Source organism: Pyrgilauda ruficollis, unplaced genomic scaffold (assembly GCF_017590135.1).
Source record: "Pyrgilauda ruficollis isolate IOZ18807 unplaced genomic scaffold, ASM1759013v1 scaffold158, whole genome shotgun sequence".
Taxonomy (NCBI): Eukaryota; Metazoa; Chordata; class Aves; order Passeriformes; family Passeridae; genus Pyrgilauda; species Pyrgilauda ruficollis.
This window is the reverse complement of record NW_024514543.1, coordinates 673,721-689,089: the sequence shown is the minus strand read 5'-3', so window position 1 is coordinate 689,089 and position 15,369 is coordinate 673,721. Positions and strand designations below refer to the sequence as shown.

Below are 15,369 nucleotides of genomic sequence, written 5' to 3'. Positions count from 1 at the left end.
TGCGCAGCTATCCTGTGGCAGGGGATGGATACTGTTTGGTTCTATGGTGGATGCATTTCTGATTTACAACAAGAAAGGGCCTTTGCAAAAAAATAAATTAATCACAAAATTCTGTTCGAGGTGATCAGTTGCAGCCTGATACGTAGTTTTAACCTCTTGTCCTGCTGTGTGGTTGTAGTTCTATTACCCCAAATCGTGCTTCTCTCAGATGGAAACAAAATAAGGATAAGAAGTCTCATATAAAGACTGATACAATTACATCCAGATTTGTTTTCCCTGTGTTATCATAAAAAAACAACATTCTGATTCAAATATCTTAGTCATCATAAAAGTCCTCTCTTCTCATCATGCCTCAGCAGGAGCAATGGGTTTACTTTAATTAGATCCATCACAAGAGAGGACTTGAACATCCAGTCCAGTTTCATATCCTCGTTTCTCAGCAAGTCCTCCAGGCTGCCTCGTGAGCAGTACTCTGTCACGATGGCAAAGATGCCACAGTCCGAGAAAAAGCCAAGGAACAGATTCACATTTTCATGACGCAGATCCTTCATCTGAAACAAGACAGTGAATCACAGTGAGACCAGGTCAGCCAGACACCTGCTTGGTAACTTCTTGGTATCACTAGTTGCCCTTTTCACACTTGTACTCCCAAGCAACCTTCCATAGAAAGATGGGGATGCAAACAACCTCTCTGGTGCTTAATTTTTGACTACTCAACACTCTTTTCAAGTTTTGTTTTCCTTAGTCTATCCATTATACAATGAAAGCAAGATAGCAAAAACAAACGAAACAGAAGTTTGTGTTTTGTTTAGACAAACTGTGTTGAATCTTTCACTAGGCCAGAATGGCTTTGCTGGGGTAGATTGAGTTCAGCATGTGGATCTTGCTCTGAACTGGAAAAAATACCATACCTAGAGAGTCCAAAGTCATCTATCAATGGTGTCTTTGAAGACATGCCCTGGTAAATTTGTTGCTTTTACATGCATAAAAATGCCTCTGCTATGTTAGCAATAGCTGTCAACAACTAATGCCCTTGAATTTGGGAAACAAGTATGCTTTCCTGTCATTTGTAACAATAAAACCGAAGACCAAAATTAAGCATCTGAGAGGCATCTCAGGAGGAAACATGAAGCAAAGTCCAGAGAAATGCACAACTGTGTCTGTGTCACACTGTCAACATATAATACATGAAAACATCTACCAGTGCCTCACACTGTGGAGGGATGAGCTCCCCAAACCACTCTGCCTTTGCAGGCAAGGTCACTTGAAGGATTCATTGTATGTTTAACACTGCACCAGCTTGGAAGTGGCAGGTCCAGGGTGGGGTTTTACAAGCTGCTGACTGGCATATGGATCTATGGTAAATTTGTCAGATGCAGTTGTACATGGTCCACTCTGCCACATTTCACCAGACAAGACACATTGTCAACCACAATGCAAGATTTAATGGATAGACATGAGACAAGGGCAACAAACACACCCTGAAGCCAAAACCACCCCCTGAGAAACCTTCCCTCCGTATGTCATCATCCCCTGTTCCTACCTTCCTTAAGATGCTGGTGGAGCTTTGCCTCAGATTGTGAACAGCTCCTGTCTCAAATTTTTTCAGCCACACCTGGTCTCCCTGTCCACAATCACAGAATCAGAGAATGGTTAAGGTTGGAAGAAACCAGTGATGGACCATCTAGTCCAACCTCCCTGCTTAAGAAAGGTTCTTAGGGCACATGATGACACAGAAGTGTGGTCCACTCTGCCACATTTCACCAGACAAGACACATTGTCAACCACAATGCAAGATTTAATGGATAGACATGAGACAAGGGCAACAAACACACCCTGAAGCCAAAACCACCCCCTGAGAAACCTTCCCTCCGTATGTCATCATCCCCTGTTCCTACCTTCCTTAAGATGCTGGTGGAGCTTTGCCTCAGATTGTGAACAGCTCCTGTCTCAAATTTTTTCAGCCACACCTGGTCTCCCTGTCCACAATCACAGAATCAGAGAATGGTTAAGGTTGGAAGAAACCAGTGATGGACCATCTAGTCCAACCTCCCTGCTTAAGAAAGGTTATCCTAGGGCACATGATGACACAGGAGTATGTCCAGGCAGCTCTTGAATATCTCCAGTGAGGGAGACTTGACGTCCTCCCTGGAAAATCTGTTTCAGTGCTTGGTCACCTGTACAGCAAGGGTCTTCCTCTTATTCAGGTGGAGCTTCCTGTGCATCAGTTTCTGCCTTTTGCCTCATGTCCACCGAGAAGAACCTGGCTCTGTCCTCCTGACACCCTCCCTTCAGATATTTATAGACATCAGTGAGGTGCTCTCTCACTTGTCTCTTCTTGAAGCTGAACAGGCCCAACTCCCTCAACCCTTCCCCTTGAGAGAGAAGCTTCAGTCCGCCAATCTCAACACAGGAGGGTGACTGACAGAGCAAACCTCTGAGCAGCAGATAACATTGGGATCCAAATCTGAATTTCAGATCCTTGACTTTGAAAATGGCTGGGGATTTTTAATGTTCTTAGCAACAGATTATTTATATACTGAACCCAAATAAGAATATCCACAGCAAACCCTCAAAAAAGGGATGAAGCAGGACCTTCACCTGGATCACAGCTTCATGCCTGGAAGTTTCTTAGTATCTGATAAACAGCAATAAATTGACTAAAAAGGAAAGTAACTCTGACCAGAGCTTTTCTCTGGCATTAAGGACAGATCAAATTTATTTTGCACCTCTTCAGGAAAAGTAACCATGCCATTTTTTCAAAAAGCTGTATTTTCAGGAAAAACCTGATGGATGGGGTGAGTTTTCTTGGCCATTGCCTGAACTCCATACAGTCCTATTGCCACAAAGGGGAATTTGAGCGTCCATTTGTGTATTTGGATCCTGTCTTGTAATTAAGTTCCTTATTAGAGATGTCACCAAATAAAGACTGTCTTGTAAGAAAGGTTCTTTATGGTGCCACCACCTTAGGTGGTGACTTCTCTGACAGGACCAGACTGGCAATGTTACATGTGTATGTTGAATATTCCCATCCCGCATGACTCCAAGTGTCAGGGTGAGGGCTGGGACAGGTTTGCCTTAAACACTGGAAGTCCATGCTCAGGAGCAACTTATTTTCATACTTAGGGTTTGTTCAAACTATCTCCATCCTGGGACCTAGTACTGCAGCCAAATACTTTTCCCTGTGGTGCAGTCCAGTGAACAGAAGCAGTGGGAGAAGGCTGCATGAGGTCCCTACCTACCTCATACAAAGCCACGTTGGAGGTTTCATGGGTGGCAACTGTGCTTTTCAAAGAAGCGGAGCGGGTTACGGATATCAGACTTCTGTTCTTGGCTGCTATGCTGTTTGCATCAGTCAGACTGTCCAAGGTCAGCCTCTGGAAGGCAAGGAAAGCAGGTGCTAGGCAGCTACCACCTTTGGGTGTAAACCTCCACTCCAGCTCTGCCTTGCAGTGTGGATTTCTGGGTAGGGAAATCACGGGAGTGTTCCCCAGCAGATCACCAGCTCTGGGTATGAGCCAGAATGGATCTGGAATGGTTCCCAGTATACTTGAATGCAGACACTTTATTTTAGAAGGTAAGATGTTTATCTTTTTGGGAATGCCATGTGGTACACCATCCAACCTCAAGAACAAGGAATAAGCCCTAGCAGCTAGAAGAAACACAACAAAGGCTATGATTATACACCATCATAAAAGCTCTGACATCTAATCTGAGACTCAAAAGCACTCAGCATATGGGAAATTTTCTAATGTGCAGGGGAAAATGACATGAAGAAGTGAAATGACCCTTCCAGAGCTTCATGAGTAGGAAAATATCAGAGAGCATATCTGTTCTAGAGTGTTCCACCAGATTCCTTTCATGAATAGAAGGACTCACCTTTCTGTGTAGCTCTGGGTTGATGAAGACGAGGTCATCCAAGGTCAGTATGATCTTGTTCGGACCCCTGAAAAGCTGGTTGTTCAAGATACTCTGCCTGCAAGAGTTGGAGAGCCATGGTTATCAGTTTTAGGTAGTGTATTGGGTCTGACCGAGGTAACGTTCACAGCCCGTACAGTGCTGTGCTTTGCGTTGGTACCTGAATGGGTGTTGATAACAGACCAGTGTTTTGGCTACAGCCGAGCAGCAGTGGCCTTCTGACATTCCTTCTCCTCACCAAAGGGGATGGAGTGGGCAAGTTCCTGGGAGAGCACACAACCCAGCTGACCCAAATTAGCCAAAGGGATATTCCATACCACATGACATCACAGATATATTAGCTAAGGGAGAGAGGAGGAAGGGGGGCATTTGTGAGTTTTCAGTGTTTGCCTTCTGAAAGAGCTGTTATGCATGCTGAAGCCCTGCTTCCCAGGAAGTGTCCAAACATTGCTGCTTATAGGAAGTGGAGACTGATCTGTTTCCTCTTCAGCTCTTGTGAGTGCAGATCTCTGCTTATTTATTTGTTTTTGCTGTAATAAACTGCCTTTTCTCACCCTGCTGGTCATCCTCCATCTTATTCTCTCCCCTGTTCCAGTGGGAAAGGTTGTAATAGAGCAACTGAGTGGGCACCTGGCACCCAGCCAGAGTCAACCTGCTACAGGTAGGTAGCCAGTTTATACCTCCTCTGAATTCCCCACACTTGGCTTCCCTGCACTATTGGACCCTGCCTGCAGTGCTGCATTCAACTCTGGGGCCCTTGACTTACGAAAGTTGTGGACCTGTTGGAGCAGGTGCAGAGAAAGCCATGAAGATGATCAGGGGGCTGGAGAACCTCTGTTATGGAGACAGCTAAGAGATCTGGGGCTGTTCAGAAGAAGGCTTCAGAGATTCCTTAGAGCCCCTTCCAGTGCCTAAGGAGAGGGGCTACAAGAGAGCTGGAGAGGGACTTTTGACAGGGACATGGAGTGACAGGACAAGGGGGAATGGCTTCCAGCTGAAAGAGTGCAGGTTTAGATTATATATTTGGAAGCAACAATTTTCTGTGAAGGTGCGGAGGCACTGGCAGAGGTTACCCAGAGAAGCTGTTCCAGTCCTACCCCTGGAAGTGTTCAAAGCCAGGTTGAATGGGGCTTTGAGCAGCCTGGTGTAGCTGAAGGTGTCCTTGCCCATGGCAGAGTGGCTGGAACTACAGGATCTTTAAGGTCTAAAATAGTGTGGGAGTGGGAATGGACGTTGGTGAAAGCAGTGGACAAATCACAATGCCTTGGCTTGGACTTAAATCCCAAGTAATGAATTACCCATTTCAACATGGATAGCAACAAAAGCTTTCATCTCAAAAGGTCTTATCACAAATAGACAACTGGATTTAATTTGCTTGCAAATATTAATTGGATGTGTATGTAAGCCATATTTTGTTTTGCTCACTTTTATTTGCCATATCCCAAATCATTCTCCATTAGGAGACAAAGACAAGTTTTATTAGTCCAGCTGGTCTGGTCATAAGCAAACCACATTTAGGCACACCAGCCTTTCTTAGGGTCTGAAAATGAAGTGTAGTTAATTTATAAGAACTGCCTGGACACAAGTTACTGTCTAAACTGCTGTCTGAGTGTCTATATTGTAGCATGGTGCATTTTGAAGCACAGAGCAAGATGTGCCCTTGTAATGGTCACAGGTTTATACAGAGGGAAAAGCTGCAAGGGATGAGCACATGTGACATCACACCTCATCACTTTGATCCCATTGTTTCAATGGGATAATTGTTTCAGGGTACAACACTGAGCACAAAGCAGCAGTATCTACTAGACAGACAAAACCTCTCAACCAGGAGCAGAAAAGGGAAGGGAAGGCTCCCTCAGTGTCACTTCTTTTGCTTAAGGAACTTTGTTAACACTACCACAGATGACTGATCTGCACTCTCCTAAGTGTTTCCCTGATGAGGTGGACAATAGGGATTACTTTTGCGGATGTTACTGTAGAAGGACACCACCACATAAAACAACCCCAAATCACCACAATTCACTTTTCCTCTCAATGTATCATTATAGACATTTTAGAAGAGCACAGGCAGCTTCTTGAAGCTGAGAGGAAGCCTTGGCCACATAACCACAGGCTTTACTTGGCATGACATGTCTCTAACACACTGTCCCAAGCCACTCAACTCATCTTCATGAAAAAAATCGTCCCTTATGTACCTTTCACAAGTCCATCTGAAAAACCTTGTTCAATAAATCACATCCTCTCCCTAAGCAGGGAGGAAAGCATCCCTCTGCCGAAAGCTAGGCAGAGAGAGTGGAGTGACTCATTTAAGGTCATGCAGCAGATCCCTGACAGAGCTAAGACCAGAGCTTCCACATTTCAACTCAGACCATGCTGTGGTTTAAATTTAGTTCCAGACATGCCCCTTCCTAATATAAATCACTGTCTGAGTCATGCTGGACTTTTTCTTCCCTAGCAGATGGCCATACATCTTTTCTCATGACCAAGCTTTCCCAAGCACAGCCTGGTGCTTGTGGAAGAGCTTACAAATAGAGTAGGCAGAAAGATTGTCATTTATTTACTTAATTGTGGAGGCTGGTGGCTAGGGAACAGAGCAGGGTTTCAGAGAGTGGGTGGGTGGAGGCAACCTCATCAGTGTCTGCAGCTCTATCAGAAGCAGCTGTGAAAGCGGGAGAGCTGTTTGGGGTGTTCCTTGCTGGGTGGCCCTTACATCTGGGTTTGGAGGGATGATTCAGGAGTGGAGACAAAACATGTCTCAGAATTATTTCAGAGGCAAAGCTGGAGGGAACAATCTAGGAACTCTGCTCTGCTGAAGTCATTGCTGCTCAGTAAATATGCCTTCTAATTTCAGTCTATTTTCACTCTAAGTTCGGTGATGTGGACATCAATAATTAGAGACAAACTACTCCAGGTGCTATAGTGACCTTACCAAGAGCAATCCATAGCTCCTGGACCAGCCAATCCATTCTGGCACATTTCTACCTTGGATATAGAGTTGGGACACAGATGTGACATGCAATTATGGGAAATTATTCTTTCCCCGGAACACTACTGCCTTTACTCAAAAGATCTCATGCCCAGACCAACACATATATAATGGGAATGACTAGGGAGCTGAACCCCAGGTCAAAACAGGGAGTGAATCAACTTGATAATAAAGACGTATCCTAAATATATGCTTCAAATTCTCTCCAGAGGTATTGTCTTTCTTTTTAGTATGTGGAGAAAATACAGAGGGTCAGTCTCACATGTTTCATAGGAAACATGATTATATTAAAGACAGAAATTCAGGCAAGAATGATCTGGAGTCAGAAAATTACTTGGTTTCAATCCTCGTGTTCTCATAACAGATTCCTGTCCTTGGTTTAGATGTCATCCTTTGCACTTCTAAAGTGATAACCACCTTCCTAATGCTTCAGAAACATCCAGCAGATTGCTGGAGCAGTGGAAGGAGCCCTTCTCCTCAGGAGGAAGGAGCAGCAAAAGCAATGTGGGATGAACTGAAGTGACTGCAGTCCCCATTCCCTGGCCCCTGTGCCACTGGTGGGAAGGAAGTAGAGAATTTGAGAGTAAGTTAAGCTTGGGAAGAAGATGTTTTTAAGATTTTGTTTTATTTCTCATTATCTTACTCTGATTTGATTGGTAATAAATTTAGTTTCCCCACATCAAGTCAATTTTGGCTGTTGTGGCAGTTGGTGAATGATCCTGTCCTGACCCCATCTTGAACCATGAGCCTTTTGTTGTATTTTCTCTCCCCTGTCCAGCTGAGGAAGGGAGAGACAGAATGCCTTTGGTGGATGCCTGGCATGCTGCCAGGGACAACACACCACAAATGTGAAGAGATATGTGTCTGGAGAGCCAAGAGCAAAATCAGACCTTCTGTGTGTGCTCAGTCTAAACTGCTGGCTAAAGCACAAGCCTCACACAGCAGCTAAAAGTGGCACCAACTCAAATACGTGCTGCAATTCTCACCTGATGAGAGAAGCCAGGCCCACAGTGCACAACACCAGGACAAATAACAGCATTACTCCAAAGAAAATGACTGCAGGCTCAATCCCTGTGCAAAGATGGGAAGAGGATCGGTGAAGTAGAAAATAATTTTGATTTAGGCAATAATATTAAAAATATCAATATCAGGCCATTGGATTACAAAGTCAAATATACAACCAGGAGAATGCCAGAAGATAATTTCAATGCAATGTTTGTTTATGAATACACAAATACTTACTAACTAAGCATGCATAAGATTTCAGCTATGCTAATTATTTATTTCCATGCACTTTTTTTTCCCTAAACCAGACTTAATGCTGTGGACCAGTGGAAAAATAGTTTTTCTTCAAGTAAATAAATAGACTCACAGAGAAGTATTAAGTTTTAGAGGAAGCTTCTGCAAAGTTCATAACTTTTTAACTTTTGGCCCTTTTCTCTTGAGGAATTGAAATGCTGAAAAGTCTTTATCATGTGGTACCAAACTGACAGCCAGCGTGAGTCACTGGCCCATCTGGGCTTTTTCATTGTCTGCTGCAGATTTCTAATGCTGGAAAGAGAAGAAGAGGAGGAGCAGCAGAAGGTTGATGTTTTCCTCAACACATCCCTCAGCAGAAAGTACTGGAGACAGATTCTTTGCTGATGAGTGTGTTTACTAGAGAGCTAAGGGAAGCTGATATGATTGCATAAGCTAAATTCCAGTGGGAACGGTTTCCTGTGTCTGTCTCTTCTGTTTTGTAATTTTTCTTTTTATTCTGTTTGTATCCAGAGATCTATAAACACAAAAAAAAACATGGAGAAATTTTGGTTGACGGAAGGTTTATAACTCTATATTACACTGGCACCTATCTGCAAGCACTGAGACCTAGAGCTTTCCAGTAAAAGCTGAAGGCATTTTTGAAAATTGGTATTTGTTTCAGGAAAAGTCAGAGCATTTTTGCTGAAATTTCACTGCTTCAGTCTAGGGCCCCAGGACCTGACTGTCCTCACACAAACACCGGAAGAGGTTGCCCATGAAAGCTGTGGCCACCCCATCCCTGGCAGTGCTCAAAATCAGGCTCCGTGGGACTTTAACCAACCTGGTCTAGTGTGGGATTGGAATAGATGGATGGCCTTGAAAGGTCCCTTCCAAGCCATACTAGACTTCACAACTAACCAGAAGTGAAAGTAAACTAAATATGAGCTTATGGGAAAGAGCAAACTTACAGCATGCTTGAGGGAACTTATGGGATTGAGCTAAAGTCAGTAGGGGATGCTTTAAGGGAACTGTGGGAGTACATGAAACTTCTTACAGGATCTTTAAGAGGAAGTGCAAACATGGGTAAAGGGAGAGATAGAGTGGGTCAGGAATGCTCAAGTATGTGAGAGGATGGGGATGCTGGTCACACATAAACACGTTGTGCATTTTTTCCAGGCACTTGATCAGTGCAGTCATTCCCACCCTCTTAACCCCATCTACATTTTTTCCTAGGTAACTGTGCTCTCTGACTGTGTATGACATTTACAGACTTTGCATCAACCTAACTAACAGGGAAGGTAAATCCTGGAGGCTGCAATCCATGAGAGACTGAAAGCCTGGAGTCAGCTCCTGCAGAGACTGAAGGCTTTGAGGGATGGCTATGGGGGAATTTAGGTTTGGACCATCTACCACAGGATGCATTTGTGAGTCTGAAGGAGTTGAGGCTGTGAGATCTGGTATCAAGCTTGGAGCCTAATTATGAGGTGTACAAGAGCAGCACCAGGCCATTTCTGATGTCCATGTCCCGGCCGTGCTGGTTGTGGGTAGTGGTGCCTGTAAAGACATAACTCTCCTGTATGTGTTACACTGCCAGTGCCTGGCTGTGTCTGCAGTATGTGTGTGTGTCCATGTCTGTGTCCTGGGAACACCAGCTCAGCCCTGCTCCTGGTGAACCTGGAGTCAGGAAGCAGAGCAGCCTGACTACTTCACATCCTACAGCCCTCCAAGCCCAACTTCATATAAAAGAGAGAGTGAGGCTTGTATTTAATTCTAGCCGTAAAGTTCAGTCTCTGAAATTCTAGCAATCATAATAAATTACTCTTTAATTGACAGATGCCTAGAGCTTTATGCCTTTGTAAAGGTATGAAGATAAAATCCAATCTCTAAAAATCAGTGGGATTTTTCCATAGACTGCAATGAGATGTTAAATTGCTGCATTGTTCCTAGGGGCAGTGCAAAATTAGATACATGATAGTATTATACTTATCTCTTCTACTGCTTGCCAGTTGCTACAAGATCAGCATATCTCCAGTTTTCATAGAGTGACACTGATTTATATGTCAGCTCAGTTATGGCTAAACCAAGGAGAACGGTTTTCTCAGCTACTGAATGAAATATTCCATAGATGTAGTTAATTTCATCTGTTTAAGACATAACCTGGAGCAATAGGTGTAAATGCTTAGTATTTTAAGTAAATATATCAAGAGGAGATTAAGTACCCTACCCTGAGATTTTGGCTTCCCTGTGAACTTTAAAACTGCACAATAGTTGCCTCAATTTAAAAACAATAGGTAAACCCATTGCCCAGTCTGACAAACCTAGGAAGCAGCACAGATATCTCTGGCCCCAGGCCTTTGATTACTACCTCTGTTATCTATAATAACTCAAATTATTTTGAGTAGTGATTATCATTTTTTTCTCAATGAGATGAGCTCTGGTGGTCCTTCATTCCTCGTTGCTTCTTGAAAAAAGAAGCAGGCGTGAACAGGCAGGATGCTGAGAGCATCTGCTCTTGTGCAGCTCTCTTAGGCTGTCTTCAAGGCAAATCCTCTTAGTGTCCTGTCCCTCAGAAGGACAGAGACACAGTGCTGGGTGCAACCTCTCTTATATAATGGTTACTATTAATATTGGCAGGTGTTGAGTGTTAGACCCAGAAAACCCTTTCAACACAGAACAGTGGCAACAACCTTTTTGGCCCAGGAGAGTAGTGCGATTAATGGCTCTGGAATTGTTGAAAAAATTGTGTAGAGGTGATATTTAGTGGTGGGATTGGCAGTGGTGGGGTAAGGATTCAATGATCCTAGGGGTTTTATCCAACCATAATGATTCTACTATTCTATGGTCTAAGAAGCAATAAGAGAATATTGTGGGTCAATGGTGTTACCTCTGCACAAGATTCCCATTCCAAACAGCATGATGACTGGGCATTTTTATATCAGATCCTTGAATTTAGACTTTTCTGCTTGGGGAGTTCTAATTTAAAGGGGTAACCACTTGGAGTGAGAGAAAAGATGAAAGAAAAGAGAAGCATGAACTCAATGCCATTTCACCCAATTTTTGGTTCTTTTTACTTTCTTACCTTCAGTGCAGAGAACATCTGGATCAAACCAACAGCTGGAGTCTGGTTTGGGTGGAATTTCATTGGGAAAGTGGATGGCCTGGCCTAGGGGCAGCACAGAGCCTGAAGACATGTCCAGCAGGTGGGTTGGGAAAAGCTGATTCCCATGACCATCTGTGTCCAGTATCACATAGTTGTTCAGCCCCTTCCCACAGCTGTCTGTCTCTACCCAGTGACTAAATCCAGGGAAGCTGATGTTTTTTGTGTGCTCAGCTATGTTGGCTCCTGAGGCTCTGACTCCTTTCCTCCGTGCACTGTCCATAGCCATTGCCATGAAGTAAATGGCATCATAGATTGTTCCAAAAAGTGGAGAAACCTACAAATACAGGAGAAACTGAGGATAAACTGCTCCTAACCTTCATTTTGAGACTGGTGGCAAAAATATTTTCCCCCTGGCTAAGTTGTGAACTTAAATACTGAGACACCAGAACATTAAAGCTCACAGAGTAATGGGTTTGAAGACTCTTAGGTTGAAGGCAGACTCAATATATGCATGACTCTGAATGTCTGTCTTTTCTTATGATAGGTTCACAAAATACAATTTCAAAATATTTTTAAAACCACACAAAATTGCATTATGATGGGAAAAGCCAGGATTCTGAGCCTGATGTTCGGCTGAAATGTATCGCAAATTTATCCTGCCTCAAAAGGTTACACTAAAATGTCTTCTACAAATAGAAGACCAAGGTCAGAGGCTCCATACCAAGACAGGAAAAGTGTGTCATGCCCAAGGAACTGATCTTCTTTGTCAGATTATTTATCCTAAAGATGCAAAAAATCCCACAGCAGAGCCACAGCAAACTTATTCTGTGGGGTAAGAGAGCCTTTTCTGTTTGCATTGCTCCCTTCGGTGCCAGACTTGATTTAGGAAGCTTTAATACAAATGGTGAGTTTTGCAATCACGTGGTCATTCACAGCTGGTAGGTGAAGAGAGATTATAGCCATACCCCAGCGAGAAAAATGAGGAGTGCTCTTGGGAGCCTCAGAATCTGACATTTGTGGGATTAATTGATTGGATGTAGATATCTGAAATGAAGAACCTGACACTCAATACAGTTAACCTGGGCTCTCATTAAAGTGAAGGGAAAGAAATTAATGCTTTCAGGACATGATTCATCTCCTTCTAAAGTATATCTCTGCAGATCTGATAAATTATGCTTTTAAAGTACTTATAATTTTTTGAAATGTCATAGGGAGATTTAAAGAATAGCTCAGCTGATTCCTGTATCTCTTCACCAGTATAAGAATCTCCAATTTTTGTAAATGTTCTCAAGGTAAAAGCTGATTTGGTTTTTAATAGCCTACCAGTGACTTTCAGATAATCAAGCTGACAAAGAATTACCCTGACTATAGTGCTAAAAAGAATGCAACAGCAATGGTCTTAAATATTTCCCTCTAGAAGCATCCAGTATGTCTTTAGTCTGTCTCATCCCCTCAAATTGTCAGTCATATGGACATCTTATTTTGATTCCCTACAAACTCCATGGACTTCATCCACCTTAAGGGATACCTTTTCAATTCAAGTCCATTGCAGCTAGCACATAGCAAACGAAATCTGAGAGCCTCTGACCCAGCCCCTTTCTCTTGAATTCCCATCATGGTCCTACAGTTGAACCAAGTGATTTATATTGCCAGACATCTGGGAAAAGTGACCTTTCCAGATGAGTGCAGACCACATTCAAATTTCTCTTTATTTTTCTCAAAATGAAAGTGTGCAGGCTGGATTGACTCTTCCTTGTACTTTTTCTGTAACAATTACTATGTTTCCTACTGACAGGTCCCAGAAAAGCCCAAGAGAAAGAATATTCACCTGTGTGGCTTCCAAGTCCCTGATAATTTCACCACTTTCTTTAGCTTCCCTGAATGCATCATAGAAAGTCCTTTCTCCAGACTCCAGCGTGATGGTCAGCACAGCATCATAAGCCTCCCGGAGCTTGCTGTCATTATCAAAGACACTGAATGAGTTGTTTTGGTAAGGAAGACTGTACAGCAAAGTGTCATAGGGAATAAAGATGTATCTTCCATCTGCTAGTCCCATTTCCAGAGCTTTTGTGAGTAAGGCAGCCTGTTCCTGCCCTCCGATGAGAACGGAATGCATGCACAGGAGTATAACTGCAACACAAGGACAGTGGAGAATGTTAGTAATCTGCCTGGGGCTTTCAACAAAAAATAACTCTTCCTCCCCCCCCCCCCCCCCCCCCAAAAACTCCTCCCCCCCCCCCCCCCCCCCCAAATAAAAGAGCTGCCTGAACTACTCTATCAGGTCGGATTCTGATGTTTTGTGCTGAGGAAGCTGAGAGTCACACCCGTTTTGTCCAACCTCTGGAGGTCCGTAACACCAAATAAAGGAGGTTGTGGGTGTTAACCATTTCTGGAGCTGTAAAGAGGAAATGGAGAGAAGTTTTGACAGAAGTGAGGCACAACTGGGCAGTTGTGGTCATTGTTGTCATTGACCAAGACTTGAGCTTTCCCTCTGTGTGCCCTGAGCTGACAGAGACCACACAGCTGTAAGCAGTGCCCAACCTCCAAATGCTCTCAGATTTTAGGCTGACACAACTGGGTTGTGTTTAAACATCTGGTCCATGCTTGACTGTCCCAAAGGCTGTGCCTTTTCTTGCGAAATGTCATGGGGCCAGTGTTTGGTGGGGAGATCTGAAATACAGGACACAGCATCAAAGCAAGATTTTTGATGTGGATATTGATTTTTGATATTCCACAGTATAAATCACCTTTAATATAAAACCTTCCTATAAACTCCTCTTTACACAAGCCAAGCACAGAAAACCATCTACGAAATCTTTTTTTTTCAGACAAGCTGGATCCAATCTTTCAGGTTGTAGTAGATGATTTTGGTCTATATTCATCATATACAAAAATGCCCAGCATTCTTTTATGTTAAGCCCTGTCTGCATTAGGATCAGAGATAAAATTCTGCTTGACTTAAATCACTTTAAGTTTTCATTCTCTAAAGTATGTCCATTGGATAACAATGCAGTCCTACCCTGGGGAAACAAAAAAAAATTAAAAAAAGGAATGAGACTCAAAGCACTTACTTTTAATGTTATTAACTTCTTTAATCTTGTTCCAGGTGTCTTCAATGCCTTTTTCTCCCTTATGCACGGATGTAACAATGCCTACAGGTAGCCCGTGGTTCCTGAGGGCAGTTGCTGACTCCTTGGCTGTGTACATCCAAATATCATCACTAGATGCAATGATGCCAACATGAGCCCACTTAAAATATTTCATTATTGTAAGCAAAATTTGCATTGGAGAGGGCAGAGTTCTTGCAAATGCATTATGGTGGATGGTGGAATCCAGCTTATAATTGATGCACATCCATGAGAAGATAGCTTTATCCCAGTTTTTCCCTAAATGTGCAGCCACTTCACAGAAGCCAGGGTTTAGAGGGCCTATAAAAGCTGAGGAAAGCTTTTCAAAATCAACAAATCTAACCAGAGCTCTTGGAGTCTCACATTCTTCTTGCAGGATCACATAATCCAGCCGGTGGCCAAGATGTAGGGAAGGGTCTCTGCTTATTCGTCCCACAGCTAACCTGGCAGCCACATGGGGAAAGGCTTTGGAAAAGAAGGGGTCACAGTTCCAGGGTCCAAGCAGTCCAATTTTAAAGACAGAGCAATATGCAGGGGAACAAAGTAGGATTATTTCAAAGAGCACCCACCAGAGATCCTGGAAAAATATCTTGAATGAATTTCCAGTGTTGAAATGATGCTCTCTGATGTGCCTCAACAGTACCCAGGGGGAGCTGTGAGGATCCCACAGGAGAAATGACATTGTTTCACAGGTGGGTAGATCTGCACCAAGCTCTTCAGGAAGCCAGGCAGAGCATTACCAGATGCTGGAAGGAAAGCAGATTACGTTTGCCTTTCACCATATGTGTTTGTTCTGTGCATGTAGGTACAGCTGAGTCAGCCCAAGCTTCACAGCAGCTCTCAAGGCACAAGTCTTTGAGGAGCCAAACCCTCACACAGACACGTGGACTTGCACCACACCAGCCCCCTCACCACACAGAAAATTGTCCAACCAGTGTCAGACATGCCATAACCCTTAAATGCACACTTACAAAAAATTTTTAATATGCTTTGCAATA

General features: G+C 43.4%; 1 protein-coding gene across 1 annotated transcript in view; it reads right to left on the bottom strand.

Annotated features, from left to right (window-relative positions):
* The window catches only part of GUCY2F (guanylate cyclase 2F, retinal), a 94,882-nt gene that overhangs the window by 19,807 nt on the left and 59,706 nt on the right, over positions 1 to 15,369 (bottom strand). Inside the window, 8 exon segments of the mRNA XM_041461933.1 lie at positions 375 to 551; positions 1,899 to 1,979; positions 3,243 to 3,377; positions 3,880 to 3,976; positions 7,891 to 7,975; positions 11,223 to 11,577; positions 13,072 to 13,373; positions 14,315 to 15,024. Coding sequence (XP_041317867.1) covers positions 375 to 551; positions 1,899 to 1,979; positions 3,243 to 3,377; positions 3,880 to 3,976; positions 7,891 to 7,975; positions 11,223 to 11,577; positions 13,072 to 13,373; positions 14,315 to 15,024 — 1,942 coding nt within the window.